Source organism: Mytilus edulis, chromosome 4 (assembly GCF_963676685.1).
Source record: "Mytilus edulis chromosome 4, xbMytEdul2.2, whole genome shotgun sequence".
NCBI lineage: Eukaryota > Metazoa > Mollusca > Bivalvia > Mytilida > Mytilidae > Mytilus > Mytilus edulis.
In genome coordinates this window covers 85632201-85649501 of record NC_092347.1, presented here as the reverse complement: position 1 = coordinate 85649501, position 17301 = coordinate 85632201, and the positions used below count along the sequence as shown (strand labels likewise).

General features: G+C 31.1%; 1 protein-coding gene across 1 annotated transcript in view; it reads left to right on the top strand.

The window, feature by feature from the left end:
* Nucleotides 1–262: 262 nt before the first annotated feature.
* The window catches only part of LOC139520842 (uncharacterized), a 38038-nt gene continuing 20999 nt past the window's right edge, over nt 263–17301 (top strand). The window contains exons 1-2 of the mRNA XM_071313831.1: nt 263–508; nt 13554–13672. Of these exons, the coding sequence (XP_071169932.1) occupies nt 13579–13672 (94 nt within the window). The 5' untranslated portion in view covers nt 263–508; nt 13554–13578. The remainder of the gene's footprint in view (nt 509–13553; nt 13673–17301) is intronic.

Here is a 17301-nt window from a genome sequence, read left to right as displayed (position 1 = left end):
TGAAACAAAGAACTTACAGCGTGTCGTTTTGTTTTAATAAAAAATGTTTTCATGAAAACAGAAAGTGATTCTATATCAATAGATCAACATCACTACGGTAAACAATTAGAAAAGAAATTTGCTCATAACCCTAAACATTTACAAACGCATGTACAATAATTATAGACTTTCATAATTTTGTCTATCAGTGCTGACCAGAAATGTCGTAACTTACAAAAGATACATTATTTTAGTTTTAAAAAACCAATATTTGTTAATAAAATATCTACGAACAAAATTCAAAGCTGCGGAATGATTTCTGTCAATATATAAAATAAATCCAATGCATGAGAGTAAAAGAGATATATATTTGATGTATAAAAAGTACGGAACATTGGTTTTCAGTGAGTAATTCATTATTGGACGTTATTATCATCATAACACTGAGTGCGACTTATATATATTCAATTATTGATACGATAAAGTTGGATCAGTTAAAAATGAAAAAAACATGAGTTAATCAGTAAAGGTATGTTACTTTTATGTGTTTTTTTACTTTATTTAATATTTTTACTTTTTAGTTTATTTTTGGTAAAACCCATTTGACGGGACTCGTTTCTTGTACATCGCGTCGTTGTGTTATTGTGCTATGGTAATTTTTGTATTCTTGTCTTTCGTTTTCGCTCATGTACGGTGTCATTATGCCTTTTGTTTTTCTGTTTTGTTGACATATTAATAGTTGTTTGTTTTTTTAGTAATTAAGATTAAAACACAGTTTTGAATGTTGTACCTCGGGTTTTTTTTTACATTTTACCCATTATGTCTGTTTATTGCGTTCACATATCGTTGTCAATACAATGAAATTTTAAAATGCATATGGAACAGTGTAACTAAATGCCCTATGTGTATGAGAGTTGACTTGTTTTCATATATTGTCTTTGCTATTTTGATATCAGTTGTTAAAAAAATCAAAAAGTTATTTGGTCAGTCAAAGTCTAAGTCAAAGGCTAGTGGCAAATAGGTAAATGTATACGGTAGCTATTTTTATTGTGTGTATGATATAAAACAAAAATTATCCATTATTATAATGAAATACTTTAAAAGCAGGAAACTAGCCTCTTATCATACTCTGTTGTTGACGACTATTTGTTGGTTCAAGGATGTAGTTTTGGTTATTAAATCGTTGGGTAACACACTAGTTGATAGAAAAATATTTTCTTCTTTATTGATTTATACTGTACCTTATTTCTAATCAGGCGAGGTAAAATACACTCATTTAAAAATGTTTAACAAAAATATCTAGAATCTAGAGTTTATTAAATTTGAAAAACAAATATTAACATATTTTTAATTTCAATTTGAATTTATCCCAAACTATACATGTACACAGACGCCACTATTTTAATAGTTTCTGTTAAAAGCTATCGTCAGAAAAATGAACTATTAAACATAAATTCTGATTACAACTCGCACTTCCTTTCTATAAGCAATCAGTATCCAGCGGATATTTTTTAACCTTATTATAATATGTGAGCTCAGTTCGGACAATATGTTTTATAGATTTGCTTGCATAATTAAAGTCTAGACGAAAATGTGAAATCCTACGAATAAGTAGATATGTAAATCATAGACAACTAATACCGACAAATGTTCATATAAATCTTTTAAATAAAATTACTTTAATTTAACTTTTACTGTATATAATATATCAATAAACATGTAACTGCTGATGAGTAAATGCTGAATCTATTTTAACAATGCTTTTTTATTGTTATTGTTATGTTGTTTCGATGTTTGTGTGAAAACTTACATATAATGCACATTTATTAGTTAAAAAAAAACATACACGGAATCTGAAACAGTCAATTTATGCTCATCCCTGTCTTTAAAGTATTTGGTTTTCAATGTTCATGATAAATTTGAATCCAGAAATGCATTTCAGACACATGAAATTTATAAAATGCTACTGTCTTTTATCATGTGTATTGTTAATATGGAAGCGATAAAGCATAATTATGATCAATTTCCCCCTTTAATATTCACTCCTTTTGCATTCAATTCGTTTTCCGGATATTTGCCTTCATATATATTTCAGCGAAATACGATGCTTTTGCAAAAGTTATTAAGTAATTTTCATATTTTTTAATTGATAAGAATGGTATTTTGGCAAAGATTTTCGGAAAATTATTGTGAAGGATATCGCAGTCTATCAGTCATTTATGACCGACGCAATATCAGCAATGAAACTTTATAACTTATAAGTTTTACAATTTAGACAATGATGTGGGAGTGACGTCCCACGGGAAAAACATATGTCGAAGCCGTCTATCAACCATTGACGACCTAAGTAATTAACATTAAAACCTTGTAAAACATCTTCATACATCAAGACTCGGAATAGTAAACCGTGTCTACGTATGTCTCGTCAATAGTGTTTTAACCAAAAACGTTTGACGCGTAATAAAGTTGAAGGCATGGAGATACACAAAACATGTGTCAAAAACTGCTCTAAAGCCAACTTTGCCTAGGAGCAGATAAACCTGTTTGAAATAATTTCAGTTTGTTACTCGGAAATGTTTTTTCTCAATTGATTTATGAATTTCGAACAGCGGTATACTACTCTTGCCTTTTTACCAGCTGTTAATTTACATAAAGCTTTCCAATTTTTCTCTGCATTGGAATGATGACTATTGAATACATTATAATCTCGTGTAATACTTTGTACTGCTAAAGGTTAAATAATACTATGCATCCCTATTTGTTGGATAATTATAACATGTTAAACTGAAATGTCCGGGTTTACATGTTCTGAATTCTATTAATATGTCAGCATGACATAAAAAGAGCAATATATTACTGTATTAATTTGCTAAACCCTATAAAGCCATTCACATTGATAAGTTAGTGAAAGTATGAGCCATCTAAGTATAATCTTTTGTTGTTTTGTTAATTCCGTATTGACCGATAGGAACTTGACCTTGAAACGTGCAAAAATCAAATTAAAATGTATATCGTTGCTGTGGAACAAAATGTATATCTATAAACATTTAGATTTATTTCATGATTTCAAGTATACAAATATTCAAAGCAAAACACATAATTGATAAGAAGAAAGATTTCATTGACACGCTTATTCTTTTTAGCAAAAACTCTTACAGGCCGTGATATCTTTTGTCCCGGTCCATGGTTATCATTGACCTATCATGACTTTTTTTTCTGTGAATGATTTTCTGTATCCTTTTAACTAGTTTAAGACATTCAAGAAATTCAAGAATGAGGGTTAAAAATCGATTGGCACAATGTACAAACAAGTTGAAATAAAAATATAAAGGATCACGGAAATTATTAAAAAAAAATTGGATGTTACAAAATACCACACAAACCACTAACTCCCGATTTCCGAGAAACTGATGTTCAAAATATGACAAACAAATGGTTGACTATCTCATTGATGTATATACAATTATTCTTTTATTCATAAACGCTCCAGTATAGAAATACAGTTAGGAAATTGATATAGCATGATAACATCACAAAGATTTCAATTTCGTATTTGATATGATGACGGTCAATCCAGAAAAGGGTTTCGAACACATGAAAACCATAAAATGTAATTTGCATTCGGTACGATATACTCTACACTTGGTCCGCAACACAGAGTTCCAATAGCTTCGTAGTCAACTTACAGTATTAACATTGATACGGTCATTTTAATAAAGTTAACAACTTATGACATGTTGAAACATTAGTTACACTGAAGGTTTTTTTTTTATTATTCGGAGGCATAGGTGAATTAAGTCGTATTTGGTAAAACGTTTCTGAAGTTTTATTTTTCACGCCGCTTTAACTTTTTAACTGATTTGCTTCTAGTGTCATCGGTGAGTCTTTTTTAGACGAAACGATAGTCTTGTGTACCAAGTTGTAAGCTAATGTCTTTGATGATTTGTTTTACAATCTACGTCGTCATTTTATTGTCCGCTGTTTTATTTTAAAACAACTGCTCGTCAATACGTGTAGGAGTTTTTTTCTCATATTATTAAAGTGTCCCATGCAGGACAATAATACTTCTGTCAATTCATTTGGATTTGTACTATCACCATCTACCAACATTTTAATTAAATTTACTTACTTCTATTACATGCATAAAAAATAAAAAGTACAATTACCAAAATATCGAACTCCGATGAAAATTCAAAACGGAAAGTCCTTAACTAAATGGCAAAATAAAAAGCTGAAACACAACAAACGAATGTTATATTATTTTAAATACAAATCCAATATAAATGAGAAAATTATTTGATTAAACATAAAATTACCAAACGTGACATTGTGTGTTATCTTTAAACAGGATCGTTGATGTGAAAAAGCGTGATGTAATATTTAATGGCAATTTTGCGTGTTTATTTTAGTGTAATCATTACATTTATCTTAAACATAATATGTTCTGTCACTTCATAGTGACTTGCTGGAAAGAAAATTGAAAATCGAAGTTAATTGTTTCAGTAAATACGAACCATACACATACGTGACAAGAAAAATGTTAACATGTCAAGAAAATTGATATGATATGATTAATAAATCGACAAAAATCAAGACAGTGATTGATTGGTTAAAGTTTTAGGTCTCGTTAGCGCGAAACGGTTTTATTGCAACACGAAACCTTTACTAAGTTTCAATTACAGAATTCTCTCTCAGAATAGAAATTAACATTACAAACATGAAATATCTTCCTCGGAGAATGGTGTCTGTTTTAAAAGCTGATTGTCCATATACGCCAATGACCCAACAAACGAACAAAACAAGTCGACACGACACGTGCAATAAACGGTCTTCAAAAATTGAAAAGTGTCTTTACAAGGTGGAGTGTAAAGTATTGCTTATAATTTGAGACCAATTTATCATTTTTTTAAATGTCAATGCATTTCACGATTTGTTATATAATAACCTTTAGGTACATGTATCTTTCGTCTTTCTTTTAAACTTCCTGGTTTCATGATGACCTTAATATGTTAATCGGCCGAAAACACACAATGCTAAACGACCGAAAGAGTAAAAGAGTTTTATGACTAAACGGAATTTACAAAAATTGCAAAATCGATATTAATCTTTATGCCGAACAAAGTTTCAAGAAACCAAACATAATTTGACGAATCACATTCGCATAAAATCAAAACAGTTCTCGTCAGTGTTCCTCAAACCAAAACATCTGAAATGTAAAAGCTGCAGATAATTAGGCAACACCATGAAAATTGGGAAAAAATGAAGAAATAACACTCTCTTAAAACGGTCAACAGTAGTCTGGTGGTGGACGTTTTGTCACCAAGGGTATCCCCAGCCCAGTAGTCAGCACTTCGGTATTGACACAAATATCAATTATATGGTCATTTTTATAAATTTCCTGTTTACTTATCTTCAATTTTTCGATAACAATTAGAAATTATGTCTTTTATTCTAATAGTTCGAGTTTATAAAACTATGCATTTTTCAATTGACAGACGTTTAGGAAAGTGCTTGTTGGTTAAAACCCAAAAATGTCCGTAAACTCAGAGATATAAAGATCTGCCCCATTCAAAAGCACATGAACAGGTGCTTTCGTGATATAAACACATTAACGCGATCTCCCATTTGATAAGATAGTATAGCTTGCAGATTGTTTTTTTTTCAAGAATTACTCGATAAGGATTGAGTGTTATGTAATATTCCTTTGGCATCTTCCGTCTCTCTATTAAACATCCTGGATTCATGATGTCAAAAGTTATCTCATCGCCGTATAATTAAACTCTTTCATGATATTATATATCGTTAAAAAACAACCTGTGTCACGACGACAATCCGTTTTTACTTTTCTCAAATTAAGATTAAAACTTCGCAATGGTTCAAAGGCAAATGTATACAATGAACTTTGAAAAAAAATCATGACGAGACCTTTTATGTTTGATAACATAGCCTGCATCTTAGTCATTGTTAAAAGGACGTACTTTGACTTATAATTGTTTGTTTTCACGTCATCTGAATTCTGGTGATACGTTATTTGCAATCATACCACATCTCCTTATTTCTATATGAATTACAATAGCGCTTGTAAAATTTCCCAATTATCTGTTGTAATAATAACATTATATAAAGATCTCAATAAGGAAAGATTCTTTCATCTTTCAATATTAACGTAGTTTAACTTTGATCATAATGGTCAGAAATTAAAAATTATTTTCTAAAAATCAAGTAGTTCCTTTTTTTAATTAGAAAGATTATAGACCATGGATTTATTCAATATGAAAGAATGCAGTGTTATGAACAAGGGAAAATCGCTATGACAACCCAAGTAATTCAAGTTTAGTTCTATATATAAATTTCAAAATGAATTATTCAATTTCATATTTACATAAGACGTTTCAAAATTATTTCTAAGTGGATAGTTCAATTTTTAACTTCCTATATCATTCTAAATATTTTCTATTCCAGTATATGATAAGACGTTTATTCTAATGAAATTATTAAAACGAATTTGAAACAAATAAAACTTGTAAATGAAATAAACGATGGACTATATATAGATAAATGGTTGGGTTAAGTAGATATTATAAAATGGATGCCTTTTTATTATTTTTAAATGAACGTATGAAAGAAGGTAGTTGCTTAACTCGATGAGTGTTATTTCTGTTTCCATGTCTAGTCACTTTAGGTTTTTGTTTAATTTAATTTTTCTCAATACGCTTAGAAAAATTGAATGAGTAATGATTAAAATTCACTACCATAATATTTTAATTTCGTTTGATTTTATACGTTCATGGGATAACATTTAGACACTTTTCATACTTGATACAGAAAAAAAAAAGTTACCTAATCCATGGCGATATTAACAAAATTGACTGCTGAAATTGTTAGTCTTCCATTGAATAATTGATTGGATCAAAAGAGTACCCTGTAGGGGATAAACGAACTTTTAAATCTCACAATGTGAATATACAAGTCAATGTAAAAATCAAAACAGGAGCGAATTCCAAATGATCAAGACAGGGTAAGCATCAACTGCTATACATGCATGACCAACAATGCAAATCGATAAGGGTATGGGAAACAGTTGATAATTTTACTGATCAGACTACTCGCAAATGATTATAATACACTTGAGAAATGGGAAATTGGCCATTAGAAAGTTGAATTTATCACATGTATCATGGATTGTAGTTTGAAGTCGTCAATATGGGACTGTATCCAGAAAAGATCTGACACAGTCTTTCTATTTTTGATGGTTTGTTTATTTTGATTTCACAAGAATATACGAAATGCTGATCATCGCCAAACGAACGTTCCATTTAGGCAAGGGTTGTACTGACGGTCGGAAGAAGACCATAGTGAACATATTTCTATTCCCCAGTCATCCTCGGGGAACCAAATTTTCCATAGCATGCCAATCAATACATTTATCAGAATTTATGCTGTTGGATATGCTTCACTATTGAATACAAATCTAATGCCATAATTGAAAAGTGTTTTTTTTTATATATTAAATATAGTTTAACAGAAATGTCTCCTGATTTTAAGAATCTGAATTGAAAACTGATAGACCTGATAACTATATTTGAAACAGTTGTATTGTTATTCACATAGGACTGTCATACAATTTGTTAAGATTTAAATAAATATATATTATTTTAAAATTGTAAATAACTATGTTCAACATCAACGTCTTTCTGCATTTCAGACCGAACCATATATTTGATTGTTTCACATTTTTCCTGTCAGAGCCTGTTGTAGCCGAATATACGGAGTGGAGTTTACTATTTGCTGTAGCTAATATGTTATTTCTTATGCAGCAAAAATACTGTAATCTGATTGGTTGACTACCCCGGTGTAAATAACACCCCACCCTTGTTCACCCGGGGATAAATAAAATTTTGCCGAAATTTTAAAAAAAAATGAAATTTTGCCAAAAAAAAAATAAAAAATAAAATTTTCCCAAAATAAAGAAAAAAAAAAACAAATTAGAAAAAAAATAATAAGAAAATGCTAAAAAAAAAAAAAAAAAAAAATTAATAATTTTTGTTTTTTTTTTGTAAACTCAAAAAAACATAAAGTAAAAAAGTGTTTGACAATGTGCAGTAACATGGACATTGAAAGAGGGACGAAAGATACCAAAGGGACAGTCAAACTCATAAATCTAAAACAAACTGACAACGCCATGGTTAAAAATGAAAAAGACAAACAGAAAAACAATAGTACACATGACACAACATAGAAAACTAAAGAATAAACAACACGAACCCCACCAAAAACTAGGGGTGATCTCAGGTGCTCCGGAAGGGTAAGCAGATCCTGCTCCACATGCGGCACCCGTCGTGTTGCTTATGTGATTACAAATCCGGTAAATAGTCTAATTCGGTAGGTCAAATTCATGAAAGGGAAGGGGATTGTAGTTACGACGTGAGGAACATATCCGATATCATTTGTGAAATGGTTATTCCATAACGGTCAACCAACTCGTTATTACGCTGGAAATTTTTTATTACCATTTTTACAATTTTACGTCCTGGTTTCAAAATGAGTAAAGGAATTGTTCATAAGTAATAAATTCGTTATCTTGGTGTAATCAGGGGTGTACGGAATTTTACACCGTTGTTGAAAATTCATACACCCATTCGGCTGCGCATCAGAGTGTATGAATTTTCAACAACGGTGTAAAATTCTGTACACCCCTGATTACACCAAGATAACTAATAATATAATTGCTTATAACGACTTCGTTTGTAGATAGTTTTCTCGTAGGCAATCTTACCACATCTTCTTATTTTATATATACATCGGAAAAATTGTATAATCTATCAATTTTCCCTTTTGTATCATTGAACAAGTCATGTATTGACACAAAACGTATAGCATTATGTTCGATTATATCAAATGAAATCATTTATTTATTTTAAAGTGTATTTAAAATGATAAAGAGTAAATACTGCTGAGAATCATGAACCTCATATTTGATATCAGTAAAGATAATCTGATTGAGTCTTTCAATAAAAATTATAGCTCTAGATAAACATTATAAATTATATCTAAGAATAAGATTCTTTATTGAACAAAACAAGTTAAGCTTACGTAAATAGAAAAAGGCGACATTAGTTAACCGATAATCGCAAATAGCTACCAAATGAACCAGGCTTATAATTTGATACGTCAGACGCGTATTGTGTCTACATAATAGACTCATCAGTGACGCTCAGATGACAAAAGTTAGAAAGTCAAACAAGTACAAACTTGAAGAGCAATGCGGACCCAAAGTTCCAAAAAGTTGTACCAAATACGTAGTCTATGCCTGAGATAAGAAAATGTTTGTATTTCGAAAAATTCATACTTTTGCACACAGTTAGTTTATAGAAATGACAAAACAATATATATTTATGTCAACACCGAAATTCTGATAACTGGGCTGGTGATAACCTCGGAGACGGAACGTCCACTAGCAGTGGCATCAACCCATGGATGTAAATATGTGAACAAAACAAGTTAAGCTTACGTTAATAGAAAAAGGCGACATTAGTTAACCGATAATCGCAAATAGCTACCAAATAAACCAGGCTTTTAATTTGATACGCCAGGCGCGTTTCGTCTACATAAGACTCACCAGTGACGCTCAGATAAAAAAAGCCAACAAATGTAGAGTAGAAGCATTGAGGACCCAAAAGTTAAAAAAAATGGTTCAAAATACTGAATAGATTGGAGTAGAAAAGTCATAAAATTGACCGAAAAACTTACAGTGACTGAATAGTTTATCGTTCAGTCTTTGAAAAGCCGTTTCAGACGTAATTTTGTTTTAACATGGGATCTGTTAGCAAACACAAGTTTATTGATTTTTGCATGATTTTTCTATTTGCTCCTCAGCAACTTGTATTATTTAGCCTAACAACTGTTTGTATTCAAGCCTCACTAATGTGTCTTAAACAGAAGAAACGCGTGTTTCGTATGAAAAGTTATTGGCCTTATATCTTATGAGTTCTGATAATCAATTTGAATATTCTGAGAATAATACTTCCAACAAATTTAAAACAAAACCTTTTGAAATAGCATGTTTATAACTGTATAAAAGTTAATTCACAAGTAAAGGATTACGTATTTATAATTCTCAGAAGAGCAAGATATATCTGCAACGAAGAAGTAGTTCAAATCAAAAGGTTAGGCTTTTTGTTATTTTAATTGCATATATAAATACGAAGCAGCCTCTGTGGTACATATTAATTTATCGTGATCTTTGAAATTTAAGAAATTATACCTGCGTTGTTCGGTTTTTAATTTAAATTACGTTGAAATTAGAAATAGATTGATTGATCAGATTTATTTTACATATGACTGGTGAAGGATATCCATGATACCACCTACCTCAAAAACTTTATTTTAATAAGATAGTATTCGAATTTGAAGCGTACAAGGTTACGAAAGTAGTTTCGGAAATATGGTTTATCGAAGCGAAAACCAAGTGAAAAATTCTGTTTGACCAATCCAATTCAAGTATTTATAGATATACAAATGGTATAAGAATTATTAGATTTTGAAGTGAAATCTAAGGCTCTTATGATTTGACCACCGGTGCACAAAACCTATCGTTTTTTACTAATGACCTGCAAAAGATTCTCATTTAATGTGACGTTACAATAACAAATTCTGAGAAGAGCAAGACAATCTACTATGATTGAATTTTAAGCAATGAAGAACTGTGTTCCAGTAAAATACAAGATTTTGATTTTTTCATTGAAATTTTAAAACGGCTAAGAATGAGAGAAGGATATTTCTACATTAAAACTTAAAACGTTACGACTAGAAAAGTAGATCTCAAAGATTATGAGAAACTTTTCGTTTTCTGGGTTGAACCAATAAAACAATTTAAAATATATTATGAGTAGATATGTTTCACTGTTGATAGATTATAATATTCTAAGGTGACCAAACTTAATTTGAACTGAAATGATTTCACCGTGGAAATTAATTTCGTAAAGTACGACATCTGAAGAAAAAAAATGTATTCGTGCATGTTTAATATGTCTGCTAATTTACTTTTGAAATCCATGTTATCAGTAAAGATAAAATGATTGATTTTATTTGTTAATATTTATTATTCGTTGAATTGTTTTCAGCCTGTATTTTTGAAGTGCACTGTTGCAATTTAATTTTGTCTGTTAGATAAAAATTGTTTCCAAGATTACATCAGTGAATTTATTACAATGCAAATTATATCTGAAAGAAGTACTTTTCAACTTCCGCAAACTGTCAAACCAAAATAAATTTGCATGAATAAATGTCATGAAAGACAATTTTTTACATTTGTTTTTGTATTATTGAAATAGTTATCATTTCTTTTCCAAGTTAATCCTGAATTAAAACGTGGTAAATAATAACTATAAACGTAATATGTGGACGGAGAATTTATTATTGAGCAGCGTTTCTATTAAGATTCACATTATAATCTTAGATTATCTATCTCTATTATTGATTACCTTCTTACTGCTAAAATAAACTTTTAAGCTTCAAACAAAGGGAAGAATTTGCAAAGCATCATACTTAAACATCACCGGTTTCAATTAATGGGATTCGAGAGCTCCTGTCGTATTTGCATCCTTCATAGCGTAAAGGCTCATTTGTTCAAAGTAATCATAGTATGAGTCTTAAACGTAAACTTGACTTAAAATTTATGACAAAACAATGATTACGCAAACTATGCCGTCATTTCCCTTGTCGAAACTCTGATTTCTTGTTCATATTCGAGTTTTATGTTTGGTTCTTTTTCGTTTTATCTTATTTTTTATTTGTATATGGTTTGTACTGAAATTACTGAAGATATATCATAAATGAAAACAACACTTAATAAATGTCATGCTTCGGTGAATTCTCAAAGCTGAATATTTGAAAGCCAAGATTGTGTGAGAAGGGAGCCCCAAGTTGATCAATGTATTACTTTAGTTTTTGTTGCACTAAGTCGATACCGCTGATCAGAATAATTGTCAATGAGTGGGTAAATCCATGGGGGCTGATGAATGTCTCGATGGACACGTTTTTCCAGTCGAAGCAACTGGTCTCATTCCATTCTCATTGTTACACTGATTTGTCAATTACTAGTAAATTTGAGTTGTTGTTTTTTTTGCTTTTATTTGTCTTTTTCATTTTTACTTGAATCTTCAGGATATGCTTGCAATTATAAATTATATTTTATGTTGCACAACTTTTAATGCTATATCATAACAGTCTAGATTGATTAATGAACCTGGTTCCTTGAAGTTTTTTTTCTAGTTTTAACACATTAACTCATGTAAATGATAAACCGGTATAGCATAAACAAAACAATATCACGATCGACGCTCTCACGCTATGTACATTCAATATTCTCCAGTGAAAAACAGTTACCGGAATAAATACATGGTGGAATGAAATTACGCATACAGTATTTGCACTCCGACTATAAATGTTATACAAGTGGGGGTTATAGCTTTTTATAAAAACAAGGTCTTCCCTACCATTTCTCCATAAAATGCCCGTACCAAGTAATGGACATGACGGTTGTTTTCCTTTCGCTCTGTTGGTTTATATGGACTAGTGTTAGTTTGGCAATGTTTTATGAACTTTCACTTTTTTCATTACTCCTTGGGCTTAATACTTTTTAACTATAATATATGTTGGCTTTCTACATGCGTAACCGTTGTTGACTGTCCTAACATTTACACTCACTCACAGAAAAAAAAGTAAATCCTTAATTTTGAATAGATGTATGTGTGTTTTCCAAAGGAGTAGGTTCAGTAAGACCCCTTTTTGGCCCCAAAATATAGCAGTTTTACCAAATTGTTAAAATGTAAACCTTTAGTTTTTTATTGGACAGTAGAATGCTTCTGCTACATAAATATGGGCTGTTTGTGACAATAAAATGCACATATATCCGGTACTAGCACCATTAAGTTGTGCTAAATTACTGAAATCCTCATAATTCTAGCATTTTAGTTAAATTTTAGACGGTTTTCGTGTAAAACGAACGTGGCCGCATTCGTGTTCGTCCTTAATATTGACATGTAAGCTGTATTTTATGATAATACATAACATATATAAAGGATGAGGATGAACACGGATGCGGCCACTTTCATTTTTACCAAAAACCATCTGAAAAGTGACATTTTTCGGCATATTAGGTAGATTTTTCATATTTGAGCTTGAATCGGATCGTTTTTAATAACTAAATCTGTTAAAATCTTTCACATAAACTAATTAATTCAAATAAAATAGACACTTAAGTGTTTAAAAAGTGGTCTTAATCTTTCGTCAGATGAACCTGAAACCTGACATATAAATAAACTTCATACATACCAGGACTAAATTTTGTATATACGCCAGACGCGCGTTTCGTCTACAAAAGACTCATCAGTGACGCTCGGACCCAAAAAAGTTAAAAAAGCCAAATAAAGTACGAAGTTGAAGAGCATTGAGGACCAAAATTCCTAAAAGTCCTAATAAATGATATCTATTAATGTTTTTAATTGATTCATGTCTTTTATATTAATATTCATGATAGACTATACTCGTGTTTGTTTTTGGGTTTTTTCCAGATCCTTTAAACTTGTTCTAGTGTCAATGGAGTTTATTCTGTTTACCATGATTGCATTTCTAAGTGCAGAAGTTGTACACACCTACCATGAACCAGAATGGGTGACAGCGCCAGTACAAGGTAAGTCACTGTGGGTTAGCGAAATTATATGATTTCTGGTATGGTTGTATTTGTTAATGATTTGCAATAGTATAAGCTTATGAAGAGAAGAAAATGATTGCAATAGCAACGTCATTTTAAATCAGCCTATCTGTAAAACAATCGAAAAAATTATAAAATGACAAAATGAGTATGTGTTTTATAAATAGTCTAAAAAGTTCATGTGTCTAACAGAAAGAAAGGGAAAACCATTATATGTGAATAATTTGCGTTACAGGTTTTTTGCAGACTGTTAACCGTTTAACCAACAAAGATAACTATTAGACAACAGGGCTTTTTTTCTATTTACAAATTTTATAAATCAAATACAAAAGGAAAACGAGTGTGTTGACAAGGTAATCGCCTCGCACTATTTATACATCAAAACTGTACGTATCTACACTTAGTCAAAATTCATAAACGACAAATTTGCAGATTATACGACTATTCTAGTATCTAAATATCTAAGACCACGAGTACATGTCGCTGGTGAAATGATTCTCTCTCAACTACTAAAGTAATACCCGATGGTGACCGTAAACCATATGAAGTGTCGATTAAAGTTGTTCTGTCTCATAACTATCGTTTGGAGGTTTTTTTGAATGGAGTAAATAAACAAATGTTGTGTAAGGAGCAAATAACGAATTCCTTTAAGGAGAAATTTGAAGGTTTCTTAGCAAAGCAATAGAAAGCATCTTCTTAAACGTTTACATAAAGCTCATGATAATGTTGCTTTCATGATTGTCGATGAGTGATTAGGCAAAATACTTCATTCCCTTTTGAAACGGTTGACTTAATGAGGAATTGTTGAAGCTTTATTCAGTTCTAATTTGGAGTTGATTTAAAAAATAAAGAAATTGCAATATCTTTACGTATGCTTTTCTTTTTTTTTGCTGAGAAAGTCTTATTTAAAAAAAAAGTAAACTTATTGGATATTCAATTCATTCTTTTCCCGAACACAATGCGTTTAATTATCTCATGAACAAATAGTATTGAATTTCAATGAAATCTATTTTGATGACATCTTTAGTTATCGAAAAATCATATACGAAATGTTTCATTAAAAACGAGTAATTAAAATGTACCAAAGGAACATTACAGAAATGAAAATTAATAAATAAACCTGGTCTTAATTCATCATTTCAACTACTTACAATTATTACTTTTGGTAAAGAGAAGTCTTGATGAATTATTAAGAAGGCTACGACTTTTTATGTAAATAGAGACTAATAAAAGTTTGTAATTGAGAATCCAGCTTGTTCAACATTTCACTGGCAATGCTTTAAATAAAAAGAGTAGGGGGCGATACAAAGGAGAAAGAGATAATTTCGCCATTAAAATAAATATGTTAATGAAAGATTATGCCCATGAAAAATACTAAAAGCAACTTTTTCATCAAAAGTCAAAATAGAGTAAGATCTTTTTTTAATGTAAGATCGAAAACGACACAACGCAGTTTTTCGGACACCATCACAAAAGTAGTTGGTTGATAAAATGAGATAAAAAAATCCAGTTGTTTGTTCTTAAGAAACAACAAAAAACGTATATTTACCAATTTAATTCTGTCTCCTGTATCTAGACATTTTAATTTTATTTGAATTAAGATTGAGTTTGTATGATTTTGTTTTATCTAAATTGTATATGAGAAATTAACTACAAGAATTGAACACCGATAAACTACTGGTGCTTCCTATTTATACATCAATAAACTACTGGTGTTTCCTAATTGAACCTCTGTATACTACTGCTGCGTCTTATTTGAACCTCTGTATACTACTGATACTTCCTATTTGAACCCCTGTAAAAGAAACCTATTGCTTCCTATTTGCACATCTGTATATTACTGCTGCTTCCTATTTGAACCTCTGTATACTTCTGCTGCTTCCTATTTGAACATCTGTATACTACTGCTGCTTCCTATTGAATATCAATAAATTGCTGACTTTTAATATTTAAACATCGATAAACTACTGATGATTCTTATTTAAACATCTGTATACTACTGTTGCTTCCTGTTTGAACATCTGTATACTACTGATGATTCTTATTTAAACATCTGTATACTACTGCTGCTTCCTATTTGAACTTCTGTATACTACTGATGCTTCCTATTTAAACATCTGTATACTACTATTGCTTCCTATTTGAACCTCTGTAAACTACTGCTGCTTCCTATTGGAACTTCTGTATACTACTGCTGCGTCTTATTTCAACCTCTGTAGACTACTGATGCTTCCCATGTGAACATCTGTAAACTACTGCTGCTTCCTATTGGAACATCTGTAAACTACTGATGCTTCCTATTTGAACATCTGTATGCTGCTGCTTGCAATTTGAACATCTGTATACTACTGATGCTTTCTATTTGAACCTCTGTATATTACTGCTGCTTCCTATTTGAACATCTGTATACTACTGATACTTCCTATTGGAACATCTGTATACTACTGATGCTTCCTATTTGAACCTCTGTATACTACCGCTGCTTCGTATTTCAACATCTGTATACTACTGCTGCTTCGTGTTTGGACATCTGTATATTACTGCTGCATCCTATTTGAACCTCTGTATACTTCTGCTGCTTCCTATTTTAACATCTGTATACTACTGCTGCTTCCTATTGAATATCAATAAATTGCGGACTTTAAATATTTAAACATCGATAAACTACTGATGATTCTTATTTAAACATCTGTATACTACTGTTGCTTCCTGTTTGAACATCTGTATACTACTGATGATTCTTACTTAAACATCTGTATACTACTGTTGCTTCCTATTTGAACCTCTGTAAACTACTGCTGCTTCCTATTGGAACATCTGTAAACTACTGCTGCTTCCTATTGGAACATCTGTAAACTACCGATGCTTCCTATTTGAACATCTGTATGCTGCTGCTGCTTGCAATTTGAACATCTGTATACTACTGATGCTTCCTATTTGAAACTCTGTATAATACTGCTGCTTCCTATTTGAACATCTGTATACTACTGATACTTCCTATTGGAACATCTGTATACTACTGATGCTTCCTATTTGAACCTCTGTATACTACCGCTGCTTCGTATTTCAACATCTGTATACTACTGCTGCTTCGTATTTGAACATCTGTATACTACTGTTGCTATCCTATTTGAACCTCTATATACTACAGCTGCTTCTTATTTCACCCTCTGTATACTACTGATGCTTCCTATGTGAACCTCTGTATATTACTGTTGCTTCTTGTTTGAACATCTGTATACTACTGCTGCTTCCTATTTGAACTTCTGTATACTACTGCTGCGTCTTATTTCAACCTCTGTAGACTACTGATGCTTCCCATGTGAACCTCTGTAAACTACTGCTGCTTCCTATTGGAACATCTGTAAACTACTGATGCTTCCTATTGGAACATCTGTAAACTACTGATGCTTCCTATTTGAACATCTGTATACTACTGCTGCTTGCAATTTGAACATCTGTATACTACTGATGCTTCCTATTTGAACCTCTGTATAATACTGCTGCTTCCTATTTGAACATCTGTATACTACTGATACTTCCTATTGGAACATCTGTATACTACTGATGCTTCCTATTTGAACCTCTGTATACTACCACTGCTTCGT